General features: G+C 42.3%; 2 protein-coding genes across 5 annotated transcripts; both read right to left on the bottom strand.

The window, feature by feature from the left end:
* Window positions 1–110: 110 nt before the first annotated feature.
* On the bottom strand, window positions 111–4,888 carry LOC135558581 (holocytochrome c-type synthase-like). 2 transcript variants are annotated; one of them, XM_064992488.1, is made up of 7 exons: window positions 4,547–4,888; window positions 3,944–4,091; window positions 3,577–3,776; window positions 3,109–3,257; window positions 2,841–2,960; window positions 2,282–2,368; window positions 111–941 (listed from the first exon to the last, which is right to left on the bottom strand). In XM_064992488.1, the coding sequence occupies exons 2-7, from the start codon at window positions 4,050–4,052 to the stop codon at window positions 743–745; spliced, it is 864 nt and encodes a 287-aa protein (XP_064848560.1). In that variant the 5' UTR covers window positions 4,053–4,091; window positions 4,547–4,888; the 3' UTR covers window positions 111–742. The 2 variants fall into 2 exon arrangements, with proteins under 2 accessions (XP_064848560.1, XP_064848559.1); XM_064992487.1 differs by lacking the exon at window positions 4,547–4,888 and adding an exon at window positions 4,356–4,437.
* A 3,719-nt stretch (window positions 4,889–8,607) lies between these two features.
* Window positions 8,608–23,910, bottom strand: LOC135558582 (TLC domain-containing protein 4-B-like). Of its 3 annotated transcripts, none has more exons than XM_064992491.1 (7): window positions 23,887–23,910; window positions 13,885–14,051; window positions 13,546–13,635; window positions 13,376–13,434; window positions 13,178–13,272; window positions 11,277–11,350; window positions 8,608–10,360 (listed from the first exon to the last, which is right to left on the bottom strand). In XM_064992491.1, the coding sequence occupies exons 2-7, from the start codon at window positions 14,037–14,039 to the stop codon at window positions 10,045–10,047; spliced, it is 789 nt and encodes a 262-aa protein (XP_064848563.1). In that variant the 5' UTR covers window positions 14,040–14,051; window positions 23,887–23,910; the 3' UTR covers window positions 8,608–10,044. The 3 variants fall into 3 exon arrangements, with proteins under 3 accessions (XP_064848563.1, XP_064848562.1, XP_064848561.1); XM_064992490.1 differs by lacking the exon at window positions 23,887–23,910 and adding an exon at window positions 14,988–16,233; XM_064992489.1 differs by lacking the exon at window positions 23,887–23,910 and adding an exon at window positions 15,770–16,229.

Consider the following 23,910-nt stretch of genomic DNA (forward strand, 5'->3'; position numbering starts at 1 on the left):
AGACAGAAGCGTATACTATACTAAATAAAACAAATAATTTGCCCTGTATTTAACTAAATTATGATTTAAAAAAGGCAACTGTGTGATGCATTGAAAATCAAGCCAAAGAATACACATTAACCTGTTTTATCTGGGACAATACATTATCAATGTCTTCATTGAGAGTTCATTCCAAATGGTTGCTTCCATTGACCTGGGAGTTGATGCATTTAGTCATTGGGACACTTTAAATACATGCTACAAACCCACAAATACAGTATTCCCCCATTTAACTTAAAACAACACCATACAAACATGCCTTTACTTTAAACATAATACAGGATACAAATAGCACACAGTTCCATTTGATCAACTTAGGAGAAAAGATTCACTAAAGAAAAGCCACTAATTATGTATGTCCTCCCAAACAAACAATTTTTACAGTGAGTAAATATACATGTGATTGCTTGTGTGGACTCAAAGTCAATCAAAACAGTTCACTTCAAGCAATGAAGCCAATCTAGCTGTCAATTACAAGTTGAGTTATTAGCAGAGTGCCAGACTGGTCAATAAATACATTAGTACTCCCTCAAATCAATTCATGAGAACATAGAGATGGTATTCAACCCTGTGAATCTTAAGTGGTAGTAGATAGCCTTGTCCCAGATCTGTATGTGATTTAGCCAACTTCTCTGACTATCATTGAATGGCATGACATCATACAGATCTGGGATCAGGCTATTAGTGTGGGGAGAGTTGGGGTTTAAGAGGAGGTCCAGCGCCACCAGGCCACTCTCATACGGTCCCACACGGCGCTGAGGGAGTCAAAGGCAGGACGCACGTCCAGGATGGTAAAGTTCTGCTTATTTATCTCACCGCCGTCGTAATAGTCAATCACATAGCGCACCTCCTTTCCACAGCGGTCTACGATCCAGTCGTGCCTGTCAAACGGTAAGCCATACCTGCAAACACAAAATCCGGTCGTATGATCTAGTGTATCACAAATTGAAACAACCAGAAAAAGAGTGCTAGTGGTACTTCTTGGGCTAGTTCTGTGTCAAGAAAATGTAGATATTTTTGCATGCAAACTCAGCAAAAAAGAAACGTCCTCTCACTGTCAACTGCGTTTATTCTCAGCAAACCTAACATGTGTAAATATTTTTATGAACATAAGGAGATTCACCAACTGAGACATAAACTGAACAAGTTTCACAGACATGTGACTAACAGAAATTGAATGTGTCCCTGAACAAAGGGAGGTCAAAATCAAAAGGTAACAGTCAATATCTGGTGTGGCCACCAGCTGCATTAAGTACTGCAGTGCATCTCCTCCTCATGGACTGCACCAGGTTTGCCTGTCCTTGCTGTGAGATCTTACCCCACTCTTCAACCAAGGCACCTGCAAGTTCCCAGACATTTCTGGGGGGAATGGCCCTAGCCCTCACCCTCTGAACCAACAGGTCCCAGATGTACTCAATGGGATTGAGATTCGGGCTCTTCGCTGGCCATGGCAGAACACTGACATTCCTTTCTTGCAGGAAATCACGCACAGAACGAGCAGTATGGCTGATGGCATTGTCATGCTGGAGGGTCATGTCAGGATGAGCCTGCAGGAAGGGTACCACATGAGGGAGGAGGTGATGTCTGGTGAGGACCTGCCTTACAACAGGCCTACAAGCCCTCAGTCCAGCCTCTCTCAGCCTATTGTGGACAGTCTGAGCACTGATGGAGGGATTGTGCGTTCCTGGTGTTACTCGGGCAGTTGTTGTTGCCATCCTGCACCTGTCCTGCAGGTGTGATGCTCGGGTGTACCGATCCTGTGCAGGTGTTGTTACACATGATCTGCCACTGCGAGGACGATCAGCTGTCCATCCTGTCTCCCTGTAGCGCTCACAGTACAGGCATTGCAATGTATTGCCCTGGCCACATCTGCAGTCCTCATGTGCCTAAGGCACGTTCACGCAGATGAGCAGGGACGCTGGGCATCTTTATTTTGCTGTTTTTCAGAGTCAGTAGAAAGGCTTCTAGTGTCCTAAGTTTTCATACCTGTGACCTTAATTGCCTACCGTCTGTAAGCTGTTAGTGTCTTAACGACCGTTCCACGGGTGCATGTTCATTAATTGTTTATGGTTCATTGAACAAGTGTGGGAAACAGTGTTTAAACCCTTTAAAATGAAGACATGTGAAGTTATTCGGATTTTTACGAATTATCTTTGAAATACGGGGTCCTGAAAAATGGAGGATTCTTTTTTTGCTGAATTTATGTAACTTTTATGCAGAACTGTTTACACCAAAAACTCACCCCATCCAGTGGCGAAATCTGGCTCTAGGAGTGAATTCTTTTGCTTTGCCTCCAAACCGTAACAGGGAGGGTCCGCATGGACATTCCCTAGAAAGAAAGAAATTAAATACAATTCACATATCTGGTATGGCACACATATCATGACATGCACTGGTTGTTCAGGAGTAATTTGAAGCGTCAGTAAAGTGCTTATTAAAGTGCTGTGATTATTATTATTGACGCTGCTGGTCATCTATGAACATTTTAACATCTTGGCCAGGTTCTGTTATAATCTTCAACCGGCACAGCCAGAAGAGGACTGGCCACCCCTCATAGCCTGGTTCCTCTCTAGGTTTCTTCCTAGGTTCCTGCCTTTCTATGGAGTTTTTCCTAGCCACCGTGCTTCTACACCTGTACTGCTTGCTGTTTGGGGTTTTAGGCTGGGTTTCTGTACAGCACATTGAGATATCAGCTGATGTAAGAAGGGCTTTACAAATAAATGTGACTGATTGATTGATTGAAGTGCGCTCAACCTTACATGGTATTGTACCAGAGTCTGAGATGTTGATTGGTTACTCACTTCTTATGGAATTGTTCCCATTTGAGAATCTCCTGCCATGCCTGGTCATTGTTCTGGTTGTGAATCTTGATGATGTTTGTCATGTCTTTTTGACCAAGATCTTCATCCTTCCAGTGCCATCTGTGAAACAATTTTAATGAGTCAGTACACAACAGTAGAAACCCTAAACCCAAGCCCATAGAGATATAACTATAGGTTCTATCAATTCAATACATTCTATCTCAATGCCCAAGCCATATCTCTTCAGTGTTCTGATTGGTCGACTGACCCTTTCCTCAGCATGGCATTCCAGAACATCTGTTCCGAGGGGTAGACCCAGTTCTGATCTGTACCACCCCGGGGGATCTGGGACTCCTCTCTGTTCACTGACAGATCAAACGGCTGACCTGGGGCAGGCTGCTGATTGGGTGGCGGCATCTGGATAAAGAGAAACAACAAAACATAACGATGAGAGGGTTTTAAGTCTCATCAATATATGCTGTAGTGTCATCTATATCCTAATTGACTTGGTTTGATTCGATTTTAGCCTGTTAGTCAACCAGTTCCTGGGTTATGAAAAAAGAGAGGTACACTAAACAACATTTAGTACATCAGTTTATATAAAAACTCTGTAACACTTTACTTTAGTGTTCTTATCACAGCGTAATTATAGTTGTATGAGTAACAAGTATTGTAATTACATAGTAGTAAGAATTATACACAGTGCATGTAAAAGTATTTTAGCTGCTTTGCGTACCATGTTTGCTATATCGATGTCAGACACAAATTTCTCTCTGTTGGCTGCTTTCATGGGGCACTCCACAAACTCGTATGCCCGATCCTGATGTGTTGGCCCTGCCTGGTCTGAAGCTGGGGCTGAAGGGGGGGCCGTGCTCTCAACCTGGGCCGGGGTAGATGCCTTGTGCATGGGACACTCTGGTGGTGGTAATGGTGCACCTGAGAGGATAGGTCAAAATACATTAGTACAATGAAAAACAATATCTGCTTTGTTATTGCTATGCAAGGTGTGATAGCTGATGGGGTTATGGGTATACATTGCAGACAACAGAGAACCAATAGACAAACACAAACAGTATCAACCTGACACAGCTGAAGAGACTTACTTGGTTTGGTCTCCTTTTGCATGGGGCATCCCTGGGGTGGTGAGCCAGCATAGGGGTGAGCGACCACAAAGCCCTCTGCTTTAACTGTTGAACCAGACATGGGATCCATTCTGCCTGACAAGTCACTGGATAGGTCGACACCCCAGACCTGTCAGTGATATAACAGAGATTAACGTTAAGAAAGAAGAAATTTGTAAAGGGTCATGAATTTCTGCTATGCCTCATAGCTAGCTCATCCCACGTATAGCCTGTTAATTAACCAGTCATACAGCTAATGATCAAATATTTAAACAACAGCACCCCTAGCTTGTTATTTCCATATGTCTGTAACTCATGAGTTGTTCTAAATAGGATATTACAGTAACTGTTGAAATTAGCATTGCAACAGCAGCGGTTATGTAAATATCACGACCTTGCATGCACTCTGGACCATATCAGCTGCCTGATACCGTAGCCGTAGGACTCCCATCCCATGCTGGTTTGAAATTCGTTTAGAAATGACAGACTCATTTCATGACTAAACTCGTTGCCTATTTCTTGAAATATATAAAGTAAAACAAACGATTTTACTATGGATTAATCTAGTAAATATAAACGTGTTACCTTGATGAAGGTAGCCCGTCTATGCTGCAATGTCGTGAAAGTTAGCAAACACTACACACCCACAATGCATTGGGGGAATGTTCTGGTTACTTTTGGGGCAATCTCAATTGCTTCCAATTTGCGTCTTCTCCAATGAGGTATAAACCGGGATTCCTATGAGTTGTAGCCGCAATGGCGATTCCCATTCCTAAACTGTCACATACGCTACAATGGCACAGATATAAAGATGAGTCCTGTATCTATCTCTATGGGTATAACGAACAAAGAACGGTCCACTCGACTCTCTTGAAAACCATGTGCAGGTCAGAAGGAGAGACCAAGACAGCCTTGTCACAATTTACCCATGATACATCACGGTTTTAATGCTCGTGTTCGAGAGCATCAAAACCAAAGAGTTTTTAAACCAATTTCCGGACACGCTTACGAAACAGACCAAGCAGATGAGACCGGGGTTTGAGAAGTCAATTTGGAGAAGTTGTTTTTTTCCCCATAGTTGTTCATTTTCTCGAAAGGCACCACCTAAATTCGAGCCAATGTCTTAAGACGTTAAAAATGGTATTACTCCAACCTCTTGAAAGTGACAAACTGACTCGTTTTCATTTTCGTAAAAAAAAGTTTTTAAAAAGTATTTGATTTGACAGCGTGCACATGCGCAGTTCGGCGCAAGAGACACGTTAGTACGACCGAGTTTAGCTATCCAACGTCGCCATGACCGCACACAATGGGAATGTCTATTGGAGAAGCAGTTTTTGCCTATCTTCATACTGTACTGTCTTTGTTCGATAGCATCAAAACCGTGATGTATACTTGGTAAATTATGACAGACGTGAATGATCTAGAAATAATATTGAATAGTCATTTAGGATGCAAGGTGATTTGTAGATCAATCAGTCTCAACTCACCTTTATCCCATTTAATCCCATCATTTTTCATTACGCCCAGAAATCTGCTCCTTTTATTCTCTGTCACCAACGTACAAGATGACCAGTTCTTATAGCCTTTAGCCGTACCCTTATCCTACTCCTCTGGTGATGTAGAGGTTAACCCAGGCCCAGTAGCCCCCAGTTCCACTCCTATTCCCCAGGCTCTATCATTTGTTGACTTCTGTAACCGTAAAAGCCTTGGTTGGTTTCATGCATGTTAACATCAGAAGCCTCCTCCCTAAGTTTTTTTTTTCACAGCTTTAGCACACTCCACACATCATGATGTCCTAGCTGTGTCTGAATCTTGGCTTAGGAAGACCACCAAAAATTGTGACATTTTTAACTGCCAAAGGGGGTGGAGTTCTGTCATGCTATCAAGGTCTGTGCCCAAACAGTTTAAGTACTACTTTTAAAATTCCACCTTTCCAGAAATAAGTCTCTCACCGTTGCCGCTTGTTACAGACACCCCCCAGCTGCACCCTGGGCACCATATGTTAATTAACTACCTCCCATTTATCTTCCGAGTTTGTACTGTTAGGTGACCTAAACTGGGATATGCTTAACACCCCGGCCGTCCTACAATCTAAACTAGATGCCCTCAATTTCACCCAAATTATCATGGAACCTACCAGGTACAACCCAAATCTGTAAACTAGGGCACCCTCAGAGATATCATCCTGACCAACCTGCCCTCTAAATATACCTCTACCTCTGCTTCAACCAGGATCTCAGCGATCACTACCTCATTGCCTGCATCCATAATGGGTCCGCGGTCAAATAACCACCCCTCATCACAGTCAAACGCTCCCTAAAACACTTCAGCGAGCAGGCCTTTCTAATCGACCTGGCCCGAGTATCCTGGAAAGATATTGACCTCATTCCGTCTGTAGAGGATGCCTGGTTACTCTTTAAAAGTACTTTCCTCACCATCTTAAATAAGCATGCCCCGTTCAAAAAATGTAGAACAGATATAACCCTTGGTTCACTCCAGACCTGACTGCCCTTGACCAGCACAAAAACATCCTGTGGCATACTGCATTAGCATCGAATAGCCCCCACGATATGCAACTTTTCAGGGAAGTTAGGAACCATAATACACAGGCATTTAGGAAAACAAAGGCTAGCTTTTTCAAACAGAAATATGCATCCTGTAGCACAAACTCCAAAAAGTTCTGGGACACTGTAAAGACCATGGAGAATAAGAGCACCTCCTCCCAGCTGCCCACTGCACTGAGGCTAGGAAACACTGTCACCACCGATAAATCTACGATAATCGAGAATTTCAGTAAGCATTTTTCTACGGCTGGCCATGCTTGCCACCTGGCTACCCCTATCCCGGGACAGCAGCTCTGCACCCCCCACAGCAACTTACCTGAACCTCCCCCATTTCTCCATCACCCAAATCCAGATAGCTGATGTTCTGAAAGAGCTGCAAAATCTGGACACCTACAAATTAGCTGGGCTAGACAATCTCTTTCAAAAATTATCCATTGCAATTGTTGCAACCCATATTACCAGCCTGTTCAACCTCTCTTTCGTATCGTCTGAGATCCCCAAAGATTTGAAAGCTGCCGCGGTCATCCCCCTCTTCAAAGGGGGAGACACTCTAGACCCAAACTGCTACAGACCTATATCTATCCTATCCTGCCTTTCTAAGATATTCGAAAGCCAAGTTAACAGATCACCGACCATTTCGAATCCCACCGTACCTTCTCCTCTATGCAATCTGGTGTCCGAGCTGGTCATGGGTGCACCTCAGCCACGCTCAAGATCCTAAATGATATCATAACCGCCATCGACAAAATACAATACTGTGCAGCCGTATTCATCGACCTGGCCAAGGCTTTCGACTGTCAACCACCGCATTCTTATCGGCAGACTCAACAGCCTTGGTTTCTCAAATGACTGCCTCGCCTGGTTCACCAACAACTTCTCAGACAGAGTTCAGTGTGTCAAATCGGAGGGCCTGTTGTCCAGACCTCTGGCAGTCTCTATGGGGGTACCAAAGGGTTCAATTTTCGGGCCAACTCTTTTCTCTGTATAAATCAATGACGTCGCTCTTGCGTCTGGTGATTCTCTGATCCACCTCTACGCAGATGACACCATTCTGTATACTTCTGGCCTTTCTTTGGACACTGTATTAACTAACCTCCAGACGAGATTCAATGTCGTACCACTCTCCTTCCGTGGTCTCCAACTGCTCTTAAATGCAAATACAACTAAATGCATGCTTTTCAACTGATCGCTGCCCACACCTGCCCGCCCACTTAACATCACTGCTCTGGACGGTTCTGACTTAGAATATGTGGACAACTACAAATACCTTGGTGTCTGGTTAGACTGTAAACTCTCCTTCCAGACTCATATTAAGCATCTCCAATCCAAAATGAAATCAAGAACCGGCTTCCTATTTCTCAACAAAGCATCCTTCACTCATGCTGCCAAACATCACCCCCAAAGCCAATTCCTCCTTTGGCCATCTTTCCTTCCAGTTCTCTGCTGCCAATGACTGGAACTAATTGCAAAAATCACTGACGCTGGAGACTCATATCTCTCTTACTAACTTTAAGCATCAGCTATCAGAGCAGCTTACAGACCATTGCACCTGTACATAGCCCATCTGTAAATAGCCCATCCAACTACCTCATCCCCATATTGTTATTCTTTAAATTATTTTCTCCTTTGCACCCCAGTATCTCTACTTGCACATTCATCTTCTGCACATCTATCACTCGTGTTTATTCGCTAAATTGTAATTATTCCGCCACTATGGCCTATTTATTGCCTTACCTCCCTAATCTTACTTCATTTTCACACACTGTATATATACACTTCTCTATTGAGTTATTAACTCTGTTTGTTTATTCCATGTGTAACTCTGTGTTGTTGTTTGTGTCGCACTGCTCTGCTTTATCTTGGCCAGGTCACAGTTGTAAATGAGAACTTGATCTCAACTGGCTTACCTGGTTAAATAAAGGTGAAATAAAATAAAAAACAAGCATAATTGTACGTTTTTACATCCATAGTTGTACATTTTTATCTATACTTTAAGAGCCAGAGGTAATAATGGTGCCAAAGTAGCCAGAGGTATGGGACTTTTAGAAAACAATGTGATGACCAAATGGTGCCAAACCAAGGTTTTAACATCAATCATTTTTTTATTAATATTCCTCAAAACTCATTAACCACTGTATCCTCCTTTTGAGGGGATGTTTGCAGTCCCGCATTGTCTCCACAAGAGAGCAGCAGCAGACAAGTGTTGTCTACTGACAACTGTCTGAAGAAAATCAAAGCAAGTATGAAAATGAAGTTAATAAATCATTCACTTCAACTAACTCAAAGAGTACATTATTAAAACATGTATTTTTAAATTAAATATTATAACTAACATAGCTGTAAATGTCACAATAGCTTGCATATTCTCACCCAGAGATCCAACAGGGAAACCTGAAAGGCATAATGCGAGATTCTTGCATTTAAGGCCATGTTCTGCTTACCCGGAGTCAGATGAACATGCGGATACCATTTTTATGTCTCTGCACACAGCATGATGGAAATAGCGGTAGTTTAGCTAGCCAACGTTAACTAGCGATAGCACAAGGACTGGAAGTCTAAAGGTACAGTAGCATTGCTATTCTAACTTCAAACTGCATGCAGACATACAAGTTCATCAGACTCTGGGTAACTAGAAAAGGGGATTAAATGCCAGAATCTTGCAGTATCCCTTTAATTACATTTTTCACATTACATTATGAAGCTTGACTTCTGAAGTTTGATTTGTAATTTGTGAACTGTGTGGAGATGCTTGTGTGAAGTTACTAGTGTGGGTGTGTCGGTTAGACATAAGTGCACTTTTATTGCTGTTATCATGAATCACACTCAGTAAGGTCACTTCTAGAGATAAAATTACAATACATTCTGGCATTTGTTTGCTGTGGTTTGTCTAAATCTACCCTGATACTTTATGTGCATGACTAATATTTCCTAGGCCTACTGCATGAGCAGGCTCCTGAGCATAGACTTCAGTAGCCTGACAATATACTTATTTTACATCCTAATGCTGGTGAAAACACAGATTTCAAGTAAGGATTTTATTTTTGTACAATATCTCATGATATTTGTACAAGAGCCATCTATATGGCTTCATAAACATTACAAAACTATGTGAGTTCCTTTAACATTCTCTTCCATGTCAGTTCATGTAATTGTGGCAATACACACAAGACACCTTTGGGTGGACATGCATACAATTTACAATCAAAGTGTCCAACAGAAAAGAGGACCTGTGCTTTAGAGTATTGTCTGTTTGTTTCCATCCACTTCCTCCATCTGTAAGGACGAAGAGGAGACGCAATCCAATGGCCTTTACCATGTCCCCTCCCATCATTTGGCATGTGGTTGGCAGTGTTCTGGGCAAATAAATATAGTGGTACACAATTTACCTAGGGCTGGTCATGGGATCCTAGGGAGTCTCAAGACATTTCCAGTCCATGAACCATTTGATCCAAAAATGTCCATGAACCATTTGAACCAGGCATACAATAAAATAACTCCACCATAGCCTTGTGCAACCTCTCAGTGCACTTTCCCATTCTGTAGCTTTTCCACTTTTACCTTTCCGGGAGAGCGCAGGACACTAATGCAGCCGCGGGCCATTTTATGCATCCACATGACGTTCATAATGTCTAGACAGAAACTGGGGCCCATCCATGCACAACGGCCACCAAAAGTCACCCGGTAGAAAGGTTCTGTCCCGTACACGGCGTACATCCGGCTGTAATACATCGGCATGACCGCTATCCTCACCAGGAAGAAGGATAGCGTCATGGCAATTCCGTTGACCATATTTGGTAATGATTTCTTTGGGTAACCAAGCACTTCAAAGAACCAGCTGAAAGATAGATACAGTTAGTATAGTTACAGAGTGAGATAGCAGTTGTTGGACTCAATTGTAATGGAGTCATGGATATCAACTGGCATTGTTCCAGAAAGTTGGCTCTTAAGACATATCTACAGTATACCAAGAACTTAAAGGTTTTAAGTACAATTCCTTAGGGAACTGCCCCTCCCTACCTTCAAGCCTATGCTCAAACCCTACACCCTAACCCGAGCAATCCGTTCTGCCACCTCTGGCCTCTTGGCTCTCCCAACCCTACGGGAGGACTCTTTCCTGGCACCCCAATGGTGGAACAAGCTTCCCCCTGACGCTAGGACAGCAGAGTCCCTGCCCATCTTCTGAAAACGTCTGAAATCCTACCTGTTAAACGAACACTCACACTTGACTCTTTTTCTACTAATCACTGACTTTGCAGATAGCTACTATGAGGAAAAATATACTTACTTTGACTGTGATATGTGGTTGTCCCACCCAGCTATATTAAAATGAATGCACTAACTGTAATTCACTCTGGATAAGAGCGTCAGCTAAATGATTCAAATATAAACGTAAATGTTTAACATTGAATCTGCATTTTGTCTTTGTTGGATTAAATCAGGATAATAGTATACAATTGGAAATGTATGTGACTGAAAATGTATTATTAAGTATGAAACATGTCTCTAATGATGTATGTCAGATACTGTACGAGCTTTCAGCTGGGTGTAACTGGTATGACTCACTATAAGTAGTTACACATTAACGGTCAATAGTGTTTCTGAAACGGTTGAATGCACTACTACCAATGACAAAAGCCACTTGGCAAATACTGTAAGGACAAATAAATGGGTATTTAATGAGGTTCCCTCTACTTCCCAGTAAACATTCTGTTTGTGTGTGCGTGAGTCTATTTGGCACAGAGGTTACCTACCGCTGGTTCACACAAGGAGTGGAAAGCTCTGCGACCAGACGGAAGTTAGCAAAATAAGGCAACATTCCTATGCTCTAAAAGAGAGAGACAGAACAAAGTGCAAAGAAAATAATGGCAAGAGAAGTACTTTCAATAATATGTGAATTCATGATACATCATGATCGTAAACCTACCGTACGATCCAAAAAAAATAAAACATCTAGGTGTACTTACTGGGGTTATGACACAGTTAATGAACTTGGGTCACATAGAAATGTTCAAAATGTGTTCAAAAATGGGTGGTGATAATCCAGCAGTGCATGCTCGTACCGCTATGTACTGGTAAATCCATACTGTTACTCGGCAACATGTGCTCTGTGTACCACAACAGAATCCACTACAGACAAGATAGGAAGGGACCCCTACTATAGCCATTTGACACAGGCCCGTTCTTTGTTTCGGACATTTTTTGCATGTTCTGTATTGTTAGCAGGTTAGAGACACAAGACTGTGTTCATTGATCACACATGTAAGTGGAGGAAAGACATGGACATAAATACCTAAACAGAAGAAATGTGCAACTCGTGATAACTGGCACCATTAAAAGCCCCCATCCCAACATTGAAGAATATTTTAAAAAACATTCTAGAGAAAATAAAAAAGATATGGACTAACTATGTGGATGCTATTATTAAGTTAATATCTAAATGTTAAAACATTTACTCTACAATCCAGTCTAACATTACCCAGAAAAGGGACTGGAAATTATCCAGTACATTTTACTGAGAAGAGTCAGTGGTGATTTTAAAAAATGAAATAAGAGGAAGACCCTGTCTTTGTAGTGATGTATAGGGTCTCGGGTATAGGCTCAAAAGGTCAAAACAACCAAAAGGCAGCATGTACCAATCACCATCACAGACTGAGAGAAGTAAGAGAATACATAATGCACAGAAACTCTACAGTCTGGTTTCCTGGACACAGATTAATCCTAGTCTGGGACAACAAAATATATATTCAATAGATATTCTCCATTGAGCATGTATTCTGGTCCAGGACTGGTCTGAATCTGTGGCCTTGAAACGGGCACAACAACTCATCATCGTATTCCATGCAAAAAATGGTCCCCATCCTGATCATTGTCATCGTTAGTCTTAGCAGCTACTGAGCCTGACGGCCCAGAATAGATTCACAGGACAAGACCAAGAGCGAACATCTACATCACATGGTTGTCTAGCTTTTGGTGGTGCGTCAACTGCAAGCCATATATCAAAACTGTAACTACTTTCGAACAATATATGCGCTTGCTTACACTGTACCTTCCCGAAGAAGGGAGGGTAACGCTTTAGTGTACAGCAGGGGTCGGCAACAGCAGGGGTTGGAAACAGGCCTAAACCTGGGTGGGGTCATTTTTGCTCAAAAAGACTGTAAAATCACCAGGAGTTCAGTTAAAAATTTGTTATTTTAGGAAATCTGTTCAAGTCTTTCCATAAATAAAAAAGAGATGTGTACTCGTGTCTCAATGTAATCAAGGTATGAAATTATTGTTATTTCTTAAATACAATCTCTTTTTGGGCTTAGTTGTGGTCAATTTGCAGTGTACAAATTTTGACGACCATTCGCTCCGACAAAAATAGGCCCGTGGCTGAATCTACTTGGCTACCCCTGGTTTACAGTGTTCTATTACTGCGTAATAACCCTAGTAAGTACAGCAAAACAAGTAATAACACTTATAGCAGTGTATTTATAGGTCTACACATATTAGGGATACTGAATGTAAAGTGGAACCAAACTATTTCATCCCCGACAAGCACTTTGTTATCTATTCTAACCAATCCCATCAAACTACATGGCTGTTCACCCTTGGCCCTTGTCCCTTCCCCATCTTGCCTGCACATTCTGCTCTGGGTCAGTAAGGAACTCACCAGTACATAGTAGTAAGCATACAGTGCTGCCAGGTGGTGGATTACAAAAAACTTGTCCCCTATCGCCCGCCAATAGTAACATATGAGCAGCATATCTGCAAGACAGACAAGGGAGACAGCTCACTGTATGGGTCAACATAATCCATGGGAATATGCAAAGTAATACAAGGGTTAGACATGTCTGAAGTGGAGACCCACCTGATAGGAGGTAGCCACAGGTTATGGCCACATTTATTTTCACCAGTGACGGATCTCCCCTATTGGTAAGAAAGCACAAAGCACAAAGCACATGTTTAAAATATAGATACATGTTTCAAATATAAGATTATATCAAGAATTGCACACTTTGCAGTCAGGGAGAATCTTACCAGACTGGGTCTTCATTGACGGCATCATCAAATAGTAATATGTAGAGACAAAAAAGGCCCACTATCAAGGCGTGAAATGTAGACACAGTTCTAGAAAAATATCACAAAAAAACAGACACACATACTCATAAAAGCATACTAACTTAAAGTCGACATTTGGTGGCAGCTGTGGGATTCCATGCCATGGAGAAATGCTAAAGAAGGATATTTTAAAGGGTCTATGCTCAGAAATATACTTTGACTGGGAAAATGATAATCCAATATGTGTTCTGATAGGAGCTTTGAATTACATGATTGAATAACACCAAAATATCACTTCTCCGGCTCCTGATGATGTACCTGGAGTTCCACTCTACGGTGTGTTTAGGGCTGAGACGGCGGTACCCAGGACAGAACCGAGCAGAGATACAGGGACTGACAAAATGGAACAGACACTGGAACGTCACAAAGCTGGTGGCAGCGATGGACAGGACCAGCGGAGAGAAGCTCGCCATTACCACTCGTTACTGAGAGAGAAAAACACACAGTTCATAGTAGAGAAGCAAATAGGAATGTGAAATATACACCCGTACAGTAGAGTAAGTCAGACTTTTGCCAACATCATGCACTGAATCATGTCAATAGGAGTTCGACTGATATTCTGCTCCTGTACCTGTAGGCCTGTGAGCAGTGAGCAAAAAGGGAGAAATTCTGACTTGAAATCTACAATACCAGTGTATGATTGGCACCGTTTTGGCTATAGAGTAGTTAACTTCTAGAGCCCGCAACAACAGACCGTAACCTGAACTTTGTATTTGACTTGGTTTTTGGCATGCTTAGAACAGAGAAGTGTTAAAGCATTTACCCAAATATGTCAACACCTGCTTCTGTATTATCTTATCTCAGGCCAGGACCCATGTATTTACCACCAGCTGCCTTGCAACAGTTTGGAATATTTGTTGATTTAGTTGCATTATCACATTAATCACCAGGTCCTACCTTTGTTGTAGTGGACCCCCTGCTGTACACTGCAGTTATTCTGCAATGACTGTGTCCAAAATACCACAGTTGACTGCTGTTACTGTACGTTTACAGCAGTTTCAAAACGGAAATATTTTTTGTAAGGGCCAGACTGACATTCTGTTCACGTGACATTACTTAAAACTGGAGCGACCATATTTCATGCAAGGATTTATTTTGCAAGGCATGTTGGAGGGAAGCGAAACTGTATGGCAAAATACATTCTTCACTGTTACTTGAAATGTTGCAGTATTTCTAGTTCTTCTTCATAGAACAACTCTCATACATTCTGCTGCCAAAACTAAACTGACCCCTGCCCTACTAAGAATAACATGTCCGTTTCGAAATAATGTGTTGTTTCTTCGAAATTGTGAAGCATTCCTCCTCGTGCCCTTGAGAAAACGGTTGAATGAAACGAAACGGTTGAAAAAAACGAACCTCACCTTCAGCAAACAAGTGTGGACCAACCATTCATAGGCTACTTCTGGAAAGTATACTCAACTCTTAAGATCACGTTTGCGTCGCCACTAGCTACCACGGTCATAAAGTCATAAATCTGGCTAAACCTCGCCTATTTCTACAATGTCTCTTCTTCAAATCTGATTGTATACCTAACCCTAACCACACTGTTAACCTATGCCTAACCTCAAATTAAGACCAAAAAGCAAATTTGTTTGTTTGTTTTTATGATTATTTCACGATAGAAACCATTTTGACTTTGTGGCTGTGGTAAGTAATTACAACCCTTGCCTGGCTCTGTGTCAAAATCGCTGACGGTTTGTAACTAAATACAGTAGCATAAGTTGATCCCCATACATGTCCCCACAGCCCAAACGTCAACCCGGTGGGGACCTCCATGCTTTTATCAAGTATCTGGTCAGGTAGTTGTTGATCACAAGTGACCCTGTCTGAAATAGCCAATAACCGTGATTAACTATAGCATATTTTAGAATACCCTACATTGTTGCCAGACAGGAAATCTGAACAGCTGATCTGCTTTAAGTAGACACAACCTACTTTTTCTAACTAAAACGTGAATAACTACTGTACAATAAAACAAGATCTCTACAGAAACATTGACTACAGTATACTGTGGTAGTAGGTTATGATGGTAGATACTGTATTGGCAGCATAAGAGAGTAACACCATTAAAGTGTGATAGGCAGACAATTGTGATACAAGGCAAGCAAATTGTACATTACTGACAGAAGCATTCTGTACTTACACGCAAGTCCCCGCACTAGTTTCTAAGAAATTATATATTCCACCGCGTACAGATACAAAATGTTGGAGTAATTGGCGACTGACGCCTGCTCAGTCGATATAGCACACCATTGCACAGGCAATGACGCCCTATACTAACCTTGACGTCATCGTGTGATACCGAAGCGCCAAGTGCAATAACGACAAGTGCATTTCAAGGGGATCAGCATATCCCGAGATATAAATATCCCCCCGTGATGTCGAAACCCAGCCTGTGTGCAAGAGGCGTTGGTCGTTTTAAGGACATATATTACAAGCTATGCTACACCTTGGCTGAGAAACTGAATTGGAAATATACGCCTAAAACTGGTTGGCCGATATATTTACCCAAAATGACTCCACATCGAAACTCACGATTGTTTCTTAAACGCAAGCAAACGGAACGAAACGTGTAGGAACCTACCTGAATTTGGGAAAAAGCGTAAAACTGGTTGCACGACAGATTTAGGCAAAATTACTATAAGGATATCCGCATACCTCCATGCAGGAGGAAATGTAAACAAAACTAGTTTGCTTACAATAGTGAAGCTGATAACTTACATTGTTTTCACATAGCCAATGATGCGAACGGAATGGATTTTAAATTGCCTAATCATAAAGCTGCCTTTCCATATTTTAAAAGAATATGGTACCTAAAATACAAGCTATTTTTGTAATGACTATTCATTTGTGGCTTTGTTTCCCCGAAATGCCTGTTTTGAAATCAGCTATGGGGGATTAATTCATCTGATGTTTGATAATTGTAACCTGATGTTTTTTTTATAGTATCTTCTTGTCTTTTAACGTCATACCCCCCCCCCCCCCTCCATCTGTGTGTCTGGTGTGTGTACGTCCGTGCGTGTGTGTATAGATGGTATGATGTGACGAAACAAGATTGCTGTAGCTGAGTAGCATTCAGCAGGACGCAACGTTTTGGAACGTTCAGATAGAAATAGGCTATGTAGAATAAACTTGCCTCTCTGACATGTAGAATATGAATCACTTTGGATCTTTTTGTGGAATCTATTTATCTACAATGTTTGGCAACTGAACAAGGGCCAGGATTTATTGTGCTTTCAGGGCAACTCGGAAACTCGGGACCTCCAAGTTAAACATTTGCGTAGAGCTTCCTATTTGTTGCCTCTGATACTTTCCAAGTGGGAAACTCTGGGCTCATCTTTGTGGCGCGTTCAGGTCATGTCGGAAACTCAGACCTTCCGACTTGCTTACGCGTTGTAGAACATTTTCCCCACTTTGGAAGGGTCAGAATCAACCAATAGGAAGCTCTATGCCAATAACGTGCATTTAAACTCAGAGGTCCCGAGTTTACGGCATCTACAACTGAATTACCTCCCCCCAAAATAAATAGTGTCAGTCCTTGCTTTGAGTTGCATTTCCGAGTTGTCGTGAACGTGGCAATAGAGCAGGGAGGAGTGTCGTGCGATTACTGTATGGCGGTGTTCGAGAGCATCAAACCCGTAATGTATCATGGGTGATCTACAAATAATAATGAGTAGTTATATGTGATGCAGGGTTATTTGAAGATCAGTCAGTCGCCTGCACTGTCGCCTGCTATGTCGAACAAGCCTACTGTCATTCACCCATAGCATGTCATTGAACCAGCCATATAAGGAGACAGTGCTGTGTGAACTCTAGTGCCCCCATTATAACCAACATCGATTCAGTGGTTCTCCTGTACAGCTGTTTATAAATCACCACTAGATGGTAGGATTCCCTTTCTGTGTTACATCATGTATGATTAATAGGCTACTTTCTGCATTATTTCCTTGACCAATGAGGTAATCTCGGTTAACACAGAAGGAGAGTATTGTGTAATTGGTCAGATGCTCTATCAAGTTCTGGGCCCATATTGCTGCGTTTAGACAGGCAGCCGAAACCAGCTTTTTTTTTCACTAATTGTTCTTTTGACCAATCAGATCAGCTCTGAAAAAGAGCTGTTGTAAAACGATCTGATGTGATTGGTCAAAAGACCACTTACTGGAAAAAAAAAAAGAATCAGGTTTCGCCACAGATGGTTTGTTTACGTTTCTACCGTTGTGGCGAGATGGAATAGGCATACAGCGCCATCTAGTGGTCGCGTCAGGGGCCACCAGTTGTTGACAACTGTAGCATTCCTCTTCCTTTTTTATTATTTTGTTTTATTTCACCTTTATTTAACCAGGTAGGCCAGTTGAGAACAAGTTCTCATTTACAACTGCGACTTGGCCAAGATAAAGCAAAGCAGAGCGACAAAGACACAGAGTTACACATAAACCAACGTACAGTCAATAACACAATAGAAAAAAAATCTATGTACAGTGTGCAAATGTAGAAGAGTATGGAGGTAAGGCAATAAATAGGCCACAGAGGCAAAATAATTCCAATTTAGCATTAACACTTTAGTGATAGATGTGCAGATGATGATGCGCAAGTAGAGATACTGAGGTGCAAAAGAGCAAGAAGATAAATAACAATATGGGGATGAGGTAGTTGGGTGTGCTATTTACAGATTGGCTGTATACAGGTACAGTGATCGGTAAGCTGCTCTGACAGCTGATGGTTAAAGTTAGATAGGGAGATATAAAGTCTCCAGCTTTTGGCTGTTGTTTGGGCCTCAGAGAATCCAGTTTCCCGGTATGTAGTGAGGGAGGCCTTTGCATTTGAGATGAAATTCACTACGATATCAAACTGCATTGAGGCGGATTGGAGGAACTTGTTCACCTTGTTTGTCATTGTCAGTATCTCACACCATACGACAAATCAAGAAGCGGTAGGACCCAACTTCCTCTGCAAGTGCTTGTGCCTCCACTTTGGCCACAGGATCGTTGATCGTCTGTCTGGCTTCCAGTAATGCCTCCCGAACCTCAGAAACCTGATACCTGATTGCATGAACACTTTGGAGCCTCCTCTCCCAGTGTCCCTCCATGACTTCACGGTTATGTTCATGTGTTTCGTCAAAACACTCCATCTTTGTGTGCCAGCCGAAAAGAAGGTGAAGAGCTTTTGCACATGCCCAAGAAACCCAACTGCATCTTTTGAAGATTTGGCAGCATCTGTAATGACAAGATTTAGAGTATCTGCTCCACATGTGACGAACATGACTCTGGGATTTTTTTTGAGCAGTCTGGCTTTACTCCTTGGTGCTTGCCCTTCATGTTGGCCCCATTATCATAAACTTGCCCTCTGCAATCTTCAAATGGAATCTTCAGCTCATTCAGCTCATCTAAGATGACAGATTCAAGCCTGTTGTAACCTCAACATTCACAAAGCAGAGGATGGGCTTCTTGATCTCTGACTTTCCCTTTCAAGCCACGATTCTCAGAATAATGGACATTTGCTCCTGGTGACTCATGTCAGGTGTACAGTCCAAGATAATGCAGAAGTACGTTGAGTCTCTTCCTTGAGTCACTATTGCTCACAATCTGTATCAGCTCATTCTGTGCGTACTTACCAAGGCAATGAGCATGTGTCTCTCTATCTTTAATTTTGCTGAGATTATTTTCCGTAACAGGGTCAAATTTTACCACTAATTCAACCTCTTTTAGGAAGTTTCCATTACCTGGTTGGAAGAGTTTATCTGATGAACCCCTTAATGCACATATGTCAGAGTCAAGGCCCGCGGGCCACATCCGGCCCGCGAGAAGGTTTTTTACGGCCCCTGGGATGATCTTGATTTATTATTAGAACCGGCCCGCAGACCGCAGCAAGCCGGCAGCCCGCAGATCTTTTACACGCACCAATACTACATTTCCCACAATGCAACGGTGACGCACCGAGCAGTAGGCTGCTTCATTTCAATATTTATTGGCACAGCAGTCGTCAGCATCACAGTAAAATTAACTTTCAGATACCCATCAAAAATGGCAAAACGGAAGGTGGACACTGAGAACCGGGGTTTCAAACAAGGTGGGAGTCGGAGTATATGTTCACGGAGGTAGCTGGAAAACCTGTGTGTCTTCTGTGTGGAGAAAGTGTGGCGGTACTGAAAGAGTATAATCTGAGACGACATTATGAAACGAAACACGCGGACAAAAACAAGAATATGGACATGGAACAAAGGCTACAAAAGGCAGAGGAATTAAAACGAGGCCTCAAATCTCGACAGGCTCTGTTCAAAAAAGCCAAATCACAAGGCCAGGCTGCTGTCAAGGCCAGTTTTATTTTGGCAGAAGAGATCGCTAAATCAGCCCGGCCATTTACGGAGGGGGATTTCATCAAAAACTGCATGATTAAAGTTTGTGACGAAGTTTGCCCAGAAAAAGGCAACTCTTTTTAAATGTGAGTCTGAGCAGAAACACCATTGCCGAGAGAGTAGACCAGTTGTCCATCAATCTAAAAGAGCAGCTTGTGAAAAAGGAAAAGATTTCATTGCATATTCCTTGGCTGTGGATGAGAGCACCGACATTTCTGACATTGCCCAGTTGTCAATTTTCATCCGCGGAGTGGACTCCAGCCTAAGCGTGACAGAGGAGTTTTTGGCTTTACGTCCTATGCATGGCACAACTACGGGGCATGATTTGTATGAAGAGGTGTCAAGATGTGTAAATGAGATGGAGCTGCCTTGGGAAAAACTCGTGGGTTTGACAACCGACGGAGCACCTGCGATGTGTGGACACAGGAGCGGACTGGTGGCGAAGATACGGGAAAAGATGCAAGAGGAAAACGCGACAGGTGAGCTGACAGCTTATCATTGTATCATACACCAGGAAGCGTTGTGCGGTAAAGCCTTGAAAATGGAGCATGTAATGAGCATCATCACGCGCACAGTTAACTTTATCAGAGCCAAAGGTTTGAATCACCGCCAGTTCAAGGCATTTCTGACGGAGTTAGAAACGGAGCATGGTGATTTGCCTTATCACACAGAGGTGCGATGGCTAAGCCAGGGAAAGGTGCTTCAAAGATGTTTCGAGCTTCGTGAGGAGATTTGTCTGTTCTTGGACAGCAAAGGGAAAGACACAACACAACTCCGAGACGAAATGTTTCTGTGTGAAATGGCTTTTCTGTGTGACATTACGAGTCATCTGAATGCAATGAACTTGCAGCTGCAGGGTCGGGATCATGTCATCTCTGATATGTACAGTACAGTGAAGGCATTTAAAACCAAACTGACTCTGTGGGAGACGCAGATGCGGAAAGAAAATTTGAGCCACTTTCCCAGCTGCCAGACCATGAAAGAGAAGCTCTCTACCAGTGCGTTCCCGAGCGCACAGTTGGCTGATAAAATAGGTATGCTTGCCGCTGACTTTCGACGCCGATTTGCTGACTTTGAAGCACAAAAAGCAGGTTGGAACTGCTCGGTAACCCATTTGCTGTTGACGTGGAAAGCTCACCACCAAACCTCCAAATGGAGTTGATTGACCTCCAATGCAATGATGCACTGAGGGCAAAATATGCGGGAGTGGGTGCTGCGGAGTTCGCCCGTTTCCTCCCCGACACAATGCCCCAGCTGCGCATCCAGGCTGCTCAAACGTTGTCTATGTTTGGCAGCACATACCTGTGTGAACAACTTTTTTCTTTGATGAACCTGAACAAAACATCACACAGAAGTCGACTTACTGCTGAACACCTCCACTCAATTCTGAGGATTTCCTCAGCTCAGAGCCTTACCCCGAACATTGATGAACTTGTGGAAAAGATGGGACACCACCAAGTATCACCCTCAACCTCAAACAAGTGAACATTACTGTGCAATCACATATTTAGAGTTTTTACTCAGTTCAAGTTTAAAAGTTAAAGTTTAATATTTGTTTTCACTGCATGTTACTTCTCCTTAAACAAAGTGTTGTTTTTGATTAATAGATTTTTGCACTTTATTTTATTGTATTTCAATCCAATTATATTTTAAAAATATTTCAGTTGAGTGGATGATAGAAAATTGCTATTATTGTTTTTTTCTTTGAAGTAAATTTAGCCCACTTTTGCTAAAATAGAAAATATAGGCTACTGATGGTGCCTTGAATACCGGTTTCTTTCATTTAATGTTCATGTTATGGGGATTTTTATATAAAGGAAATTTGTCTTTTGTGTCTGTTGAAAATTAAAGATTACTGACAGAGCCATAAGAAAATATTGCTTTATTTATCTGATCATATTGGAATATATTTGTTAGGTTTTCAGTAGGTTCAATTAGGTTCACTAGACTATATGCGTCATTTAAAAAAATTTCAATGAACATTCGAACAGTCCGGCCCTCGGCTTGTAGCTAAATTTTTTATTTGGCCCTCCGTCCATTTGACTTTGACACCCCTGCCTTAATGCTATGTTTCTGTCAGTCAGAGACTGGGTGATACTTATTAAACATGTAAGGACATCCCACCATCTCTTTCTGTCAGTCAGAGACTGGGTGATACTTATTAAACATGTAAGGACATCCCACCATCTCTTTCTGTCAGTCAGAGACTGGGTGATACTTATTAAACATGTAAGGACATCCAGCCATCTCTTTCTGTCAGTCAGAGACTGGGTGATACTTATTAAACATGTAAGGACATCCAGCCATCTCTTTCTGTCAGTCAGAGACTGGGTGATACTTATTAAACATGTAAGGACATCCCACCATCTCTTTCTGTCAGTCAGAGACTGGGTGATACTTATTAAACATGTAAGGACATCCAGCCATCTCTTTCTGTCAGCCAGAGACTGGGTGATACTTATTAAACATGTAAGGACATCCCACCATCTCTTTCTGTCAGTCAGAGACTGGGTGATACTTATTAAACATGTAAGGACATCCCACCATCTCTTTCTGTCAGTCAGAGACTGGGTGATACTTATTAAACATGTAAGGACATCCCACCATCTCTTTCTTTCAGCCTCCAAAATTGTCATTTGTATCTGTTAAAGAGTATGTCCCCGACTTAGGAGCAGATCAAGTTCTCTCCACTTAATCATATTGTTTGTGTGTTCAGGACTATTCTCACGGTGTTTCAGAATGCCGTTGATATTTGACCAGTCATTCACACCTTCCTTTATTATTTTGTAGTCTTTTGTAGAAAAGAGCTTACAGCGAAAACAATACACAGCGTTGTTTTTGATTGAATATGAAAGCCAGGTCCTGGTAATCCCCGTTTGACAGCTGTCTCTGTAATTAGCCTGAATGGAAACCTATTCTAGAATTGTCTTTAGGGTAAGAAAAACCCAGTCCTGGTTTGAATGGACCTCTGCGCACTAACTCAGTCCTCATACAGTCTGTTAAGACTGGGGGCCAATCTGGGTCATTTGGTGGAGCAGCAACTGTTCTATTAGGGTCTGAGCTGCTTGTATCTGATGCTGGCTGGACACCTCTATTTGTGCTAGTACTGTTTGAAGCTGCCTGTACTTCACTTGGGTCTGTGTTAGTACTGGCTGAAGACGGCTGTAGTGGGCCTGTGTTAGTACTGGCTGAGGCTCCCTGTACTGGGTCTGTGTTAGTACTGTCTGAAGACGGCTGTACTGGATCTGTGCTAGTACTGGCTGAGGCTGCCTGTACTGGGTCTGTGTTAGTATTGGCTGAGGCTGCCTGTAATGGGTCTGTGTTTGTACTTGCTGAAGCTGCCAGTACCGGGTCTGTGTTAGTACTGGCTGAGGTTGGATGTGGATCAGCTGAGTCTGTGCTTGTACTGGCTGATGAACCAGCATCTACTCTACTGACTTAAGCATAGCACCTGTAAATTATAGATAACAATATTATACATTTTACCAGCTGCATCAGACCCATTCAAACTGGCTCCCCCAGATTTCCTTTTATACATTTTGAAATATAAAATATAACATTTTCGTCTTGCATTAGTCCAGAGTTGCATGCACATAAATGCATGTTCACGCACAACGCGATTATCTTTTCCGAGCTGCAGTTTATAAACACCGTTGGCGTTTATCAAACGTAATAAATAGTTGTATTTCACTCTCACTTTTGTCAGGCACAAAGTCACAGAACACAGCCCTGGAAGTAGCTTGCAAGCAAGCAAGACACAGAAAGACCAAGAGATGCACTGCCAAGCTCGGTTAGCAAAACAGACAGACTAGAGAGAGATGCACCCGAGAGATGCACCCGCAAGCCAGCAGATCAATTTAACGTTATTTGCTAAACTCAAACTTGGAGAGGAGAGAACACAAGTTTACCTGATTTCTGATTTCTGTTCCCGC

Source organism: Oncorhynchus masou, chromosome 17 (genome assembly GCF_036934945.1).
Source record: "Oncorhynchus masou masou isolate Uvic2021 chromosome 17, UVic_Omas_1.1, whole genome shotgun sequence".
NCBI classification, from domain to species: domain Eukaryota; kingdom Metazoa; phylum Chordata; class Actinopteri; order Salmoniformes; family Salmonidae; genus Oncorhynchus; species Oncorhynchus masou.

What these genes read in the sequence shown, in the direction of transcription:
- LOC135558581 (XM_064992487.1), bottom strand. Translation starts at nt 4,412, where the DNA reads ATGGGAGTCCTACGGCTACGGTATCAGGCAGCTGATATGGTCCAGAGT. An exon ending in TGGTCCAGAGTGCATGCAAG is followed by an intron (nt 4,092 to 4,355) that starts GTCGTGATATTT and finishes TATCACTGACAG; the next exon opens with GTCTGGGGTGTCGACCTATC. An exon ending in TGGGAACAATTCCATAAGAA is followed by an intron (nt 2,369 to 2,840) that starts GTGAGTAACCAA and finishes CTTTCTTTCTAG; the next exon opens with GGAATGTCCATGCGGACCCT.
- LOC135558582 (XM_064992491.1), bottom strand. Translation starts at nt 14,039, where the DNA reads ATGGCGAGCTTCTCTCCGCTGGTCCTGTCCATCGCTGCCACCAGCTTT. An exon ending in CTGTGGCTACCTCCTATCAG is followed by an intron (nt 13,273 to 13,375) that starts GTGGGTCTCCAC and finishes TCTGTCTTGCAG; the next exon opens with ATATGCTGCTCATATGTTAC. An exon ending in ATGCTTACTACTATGTACTG is followed by an intron (nt 11,351 to 13,177) that starts GTGAGTTCCTTA and finishes TCTCTCTTTTAG; the next exon opens with AGCATAGGAATGTTGCCTTA.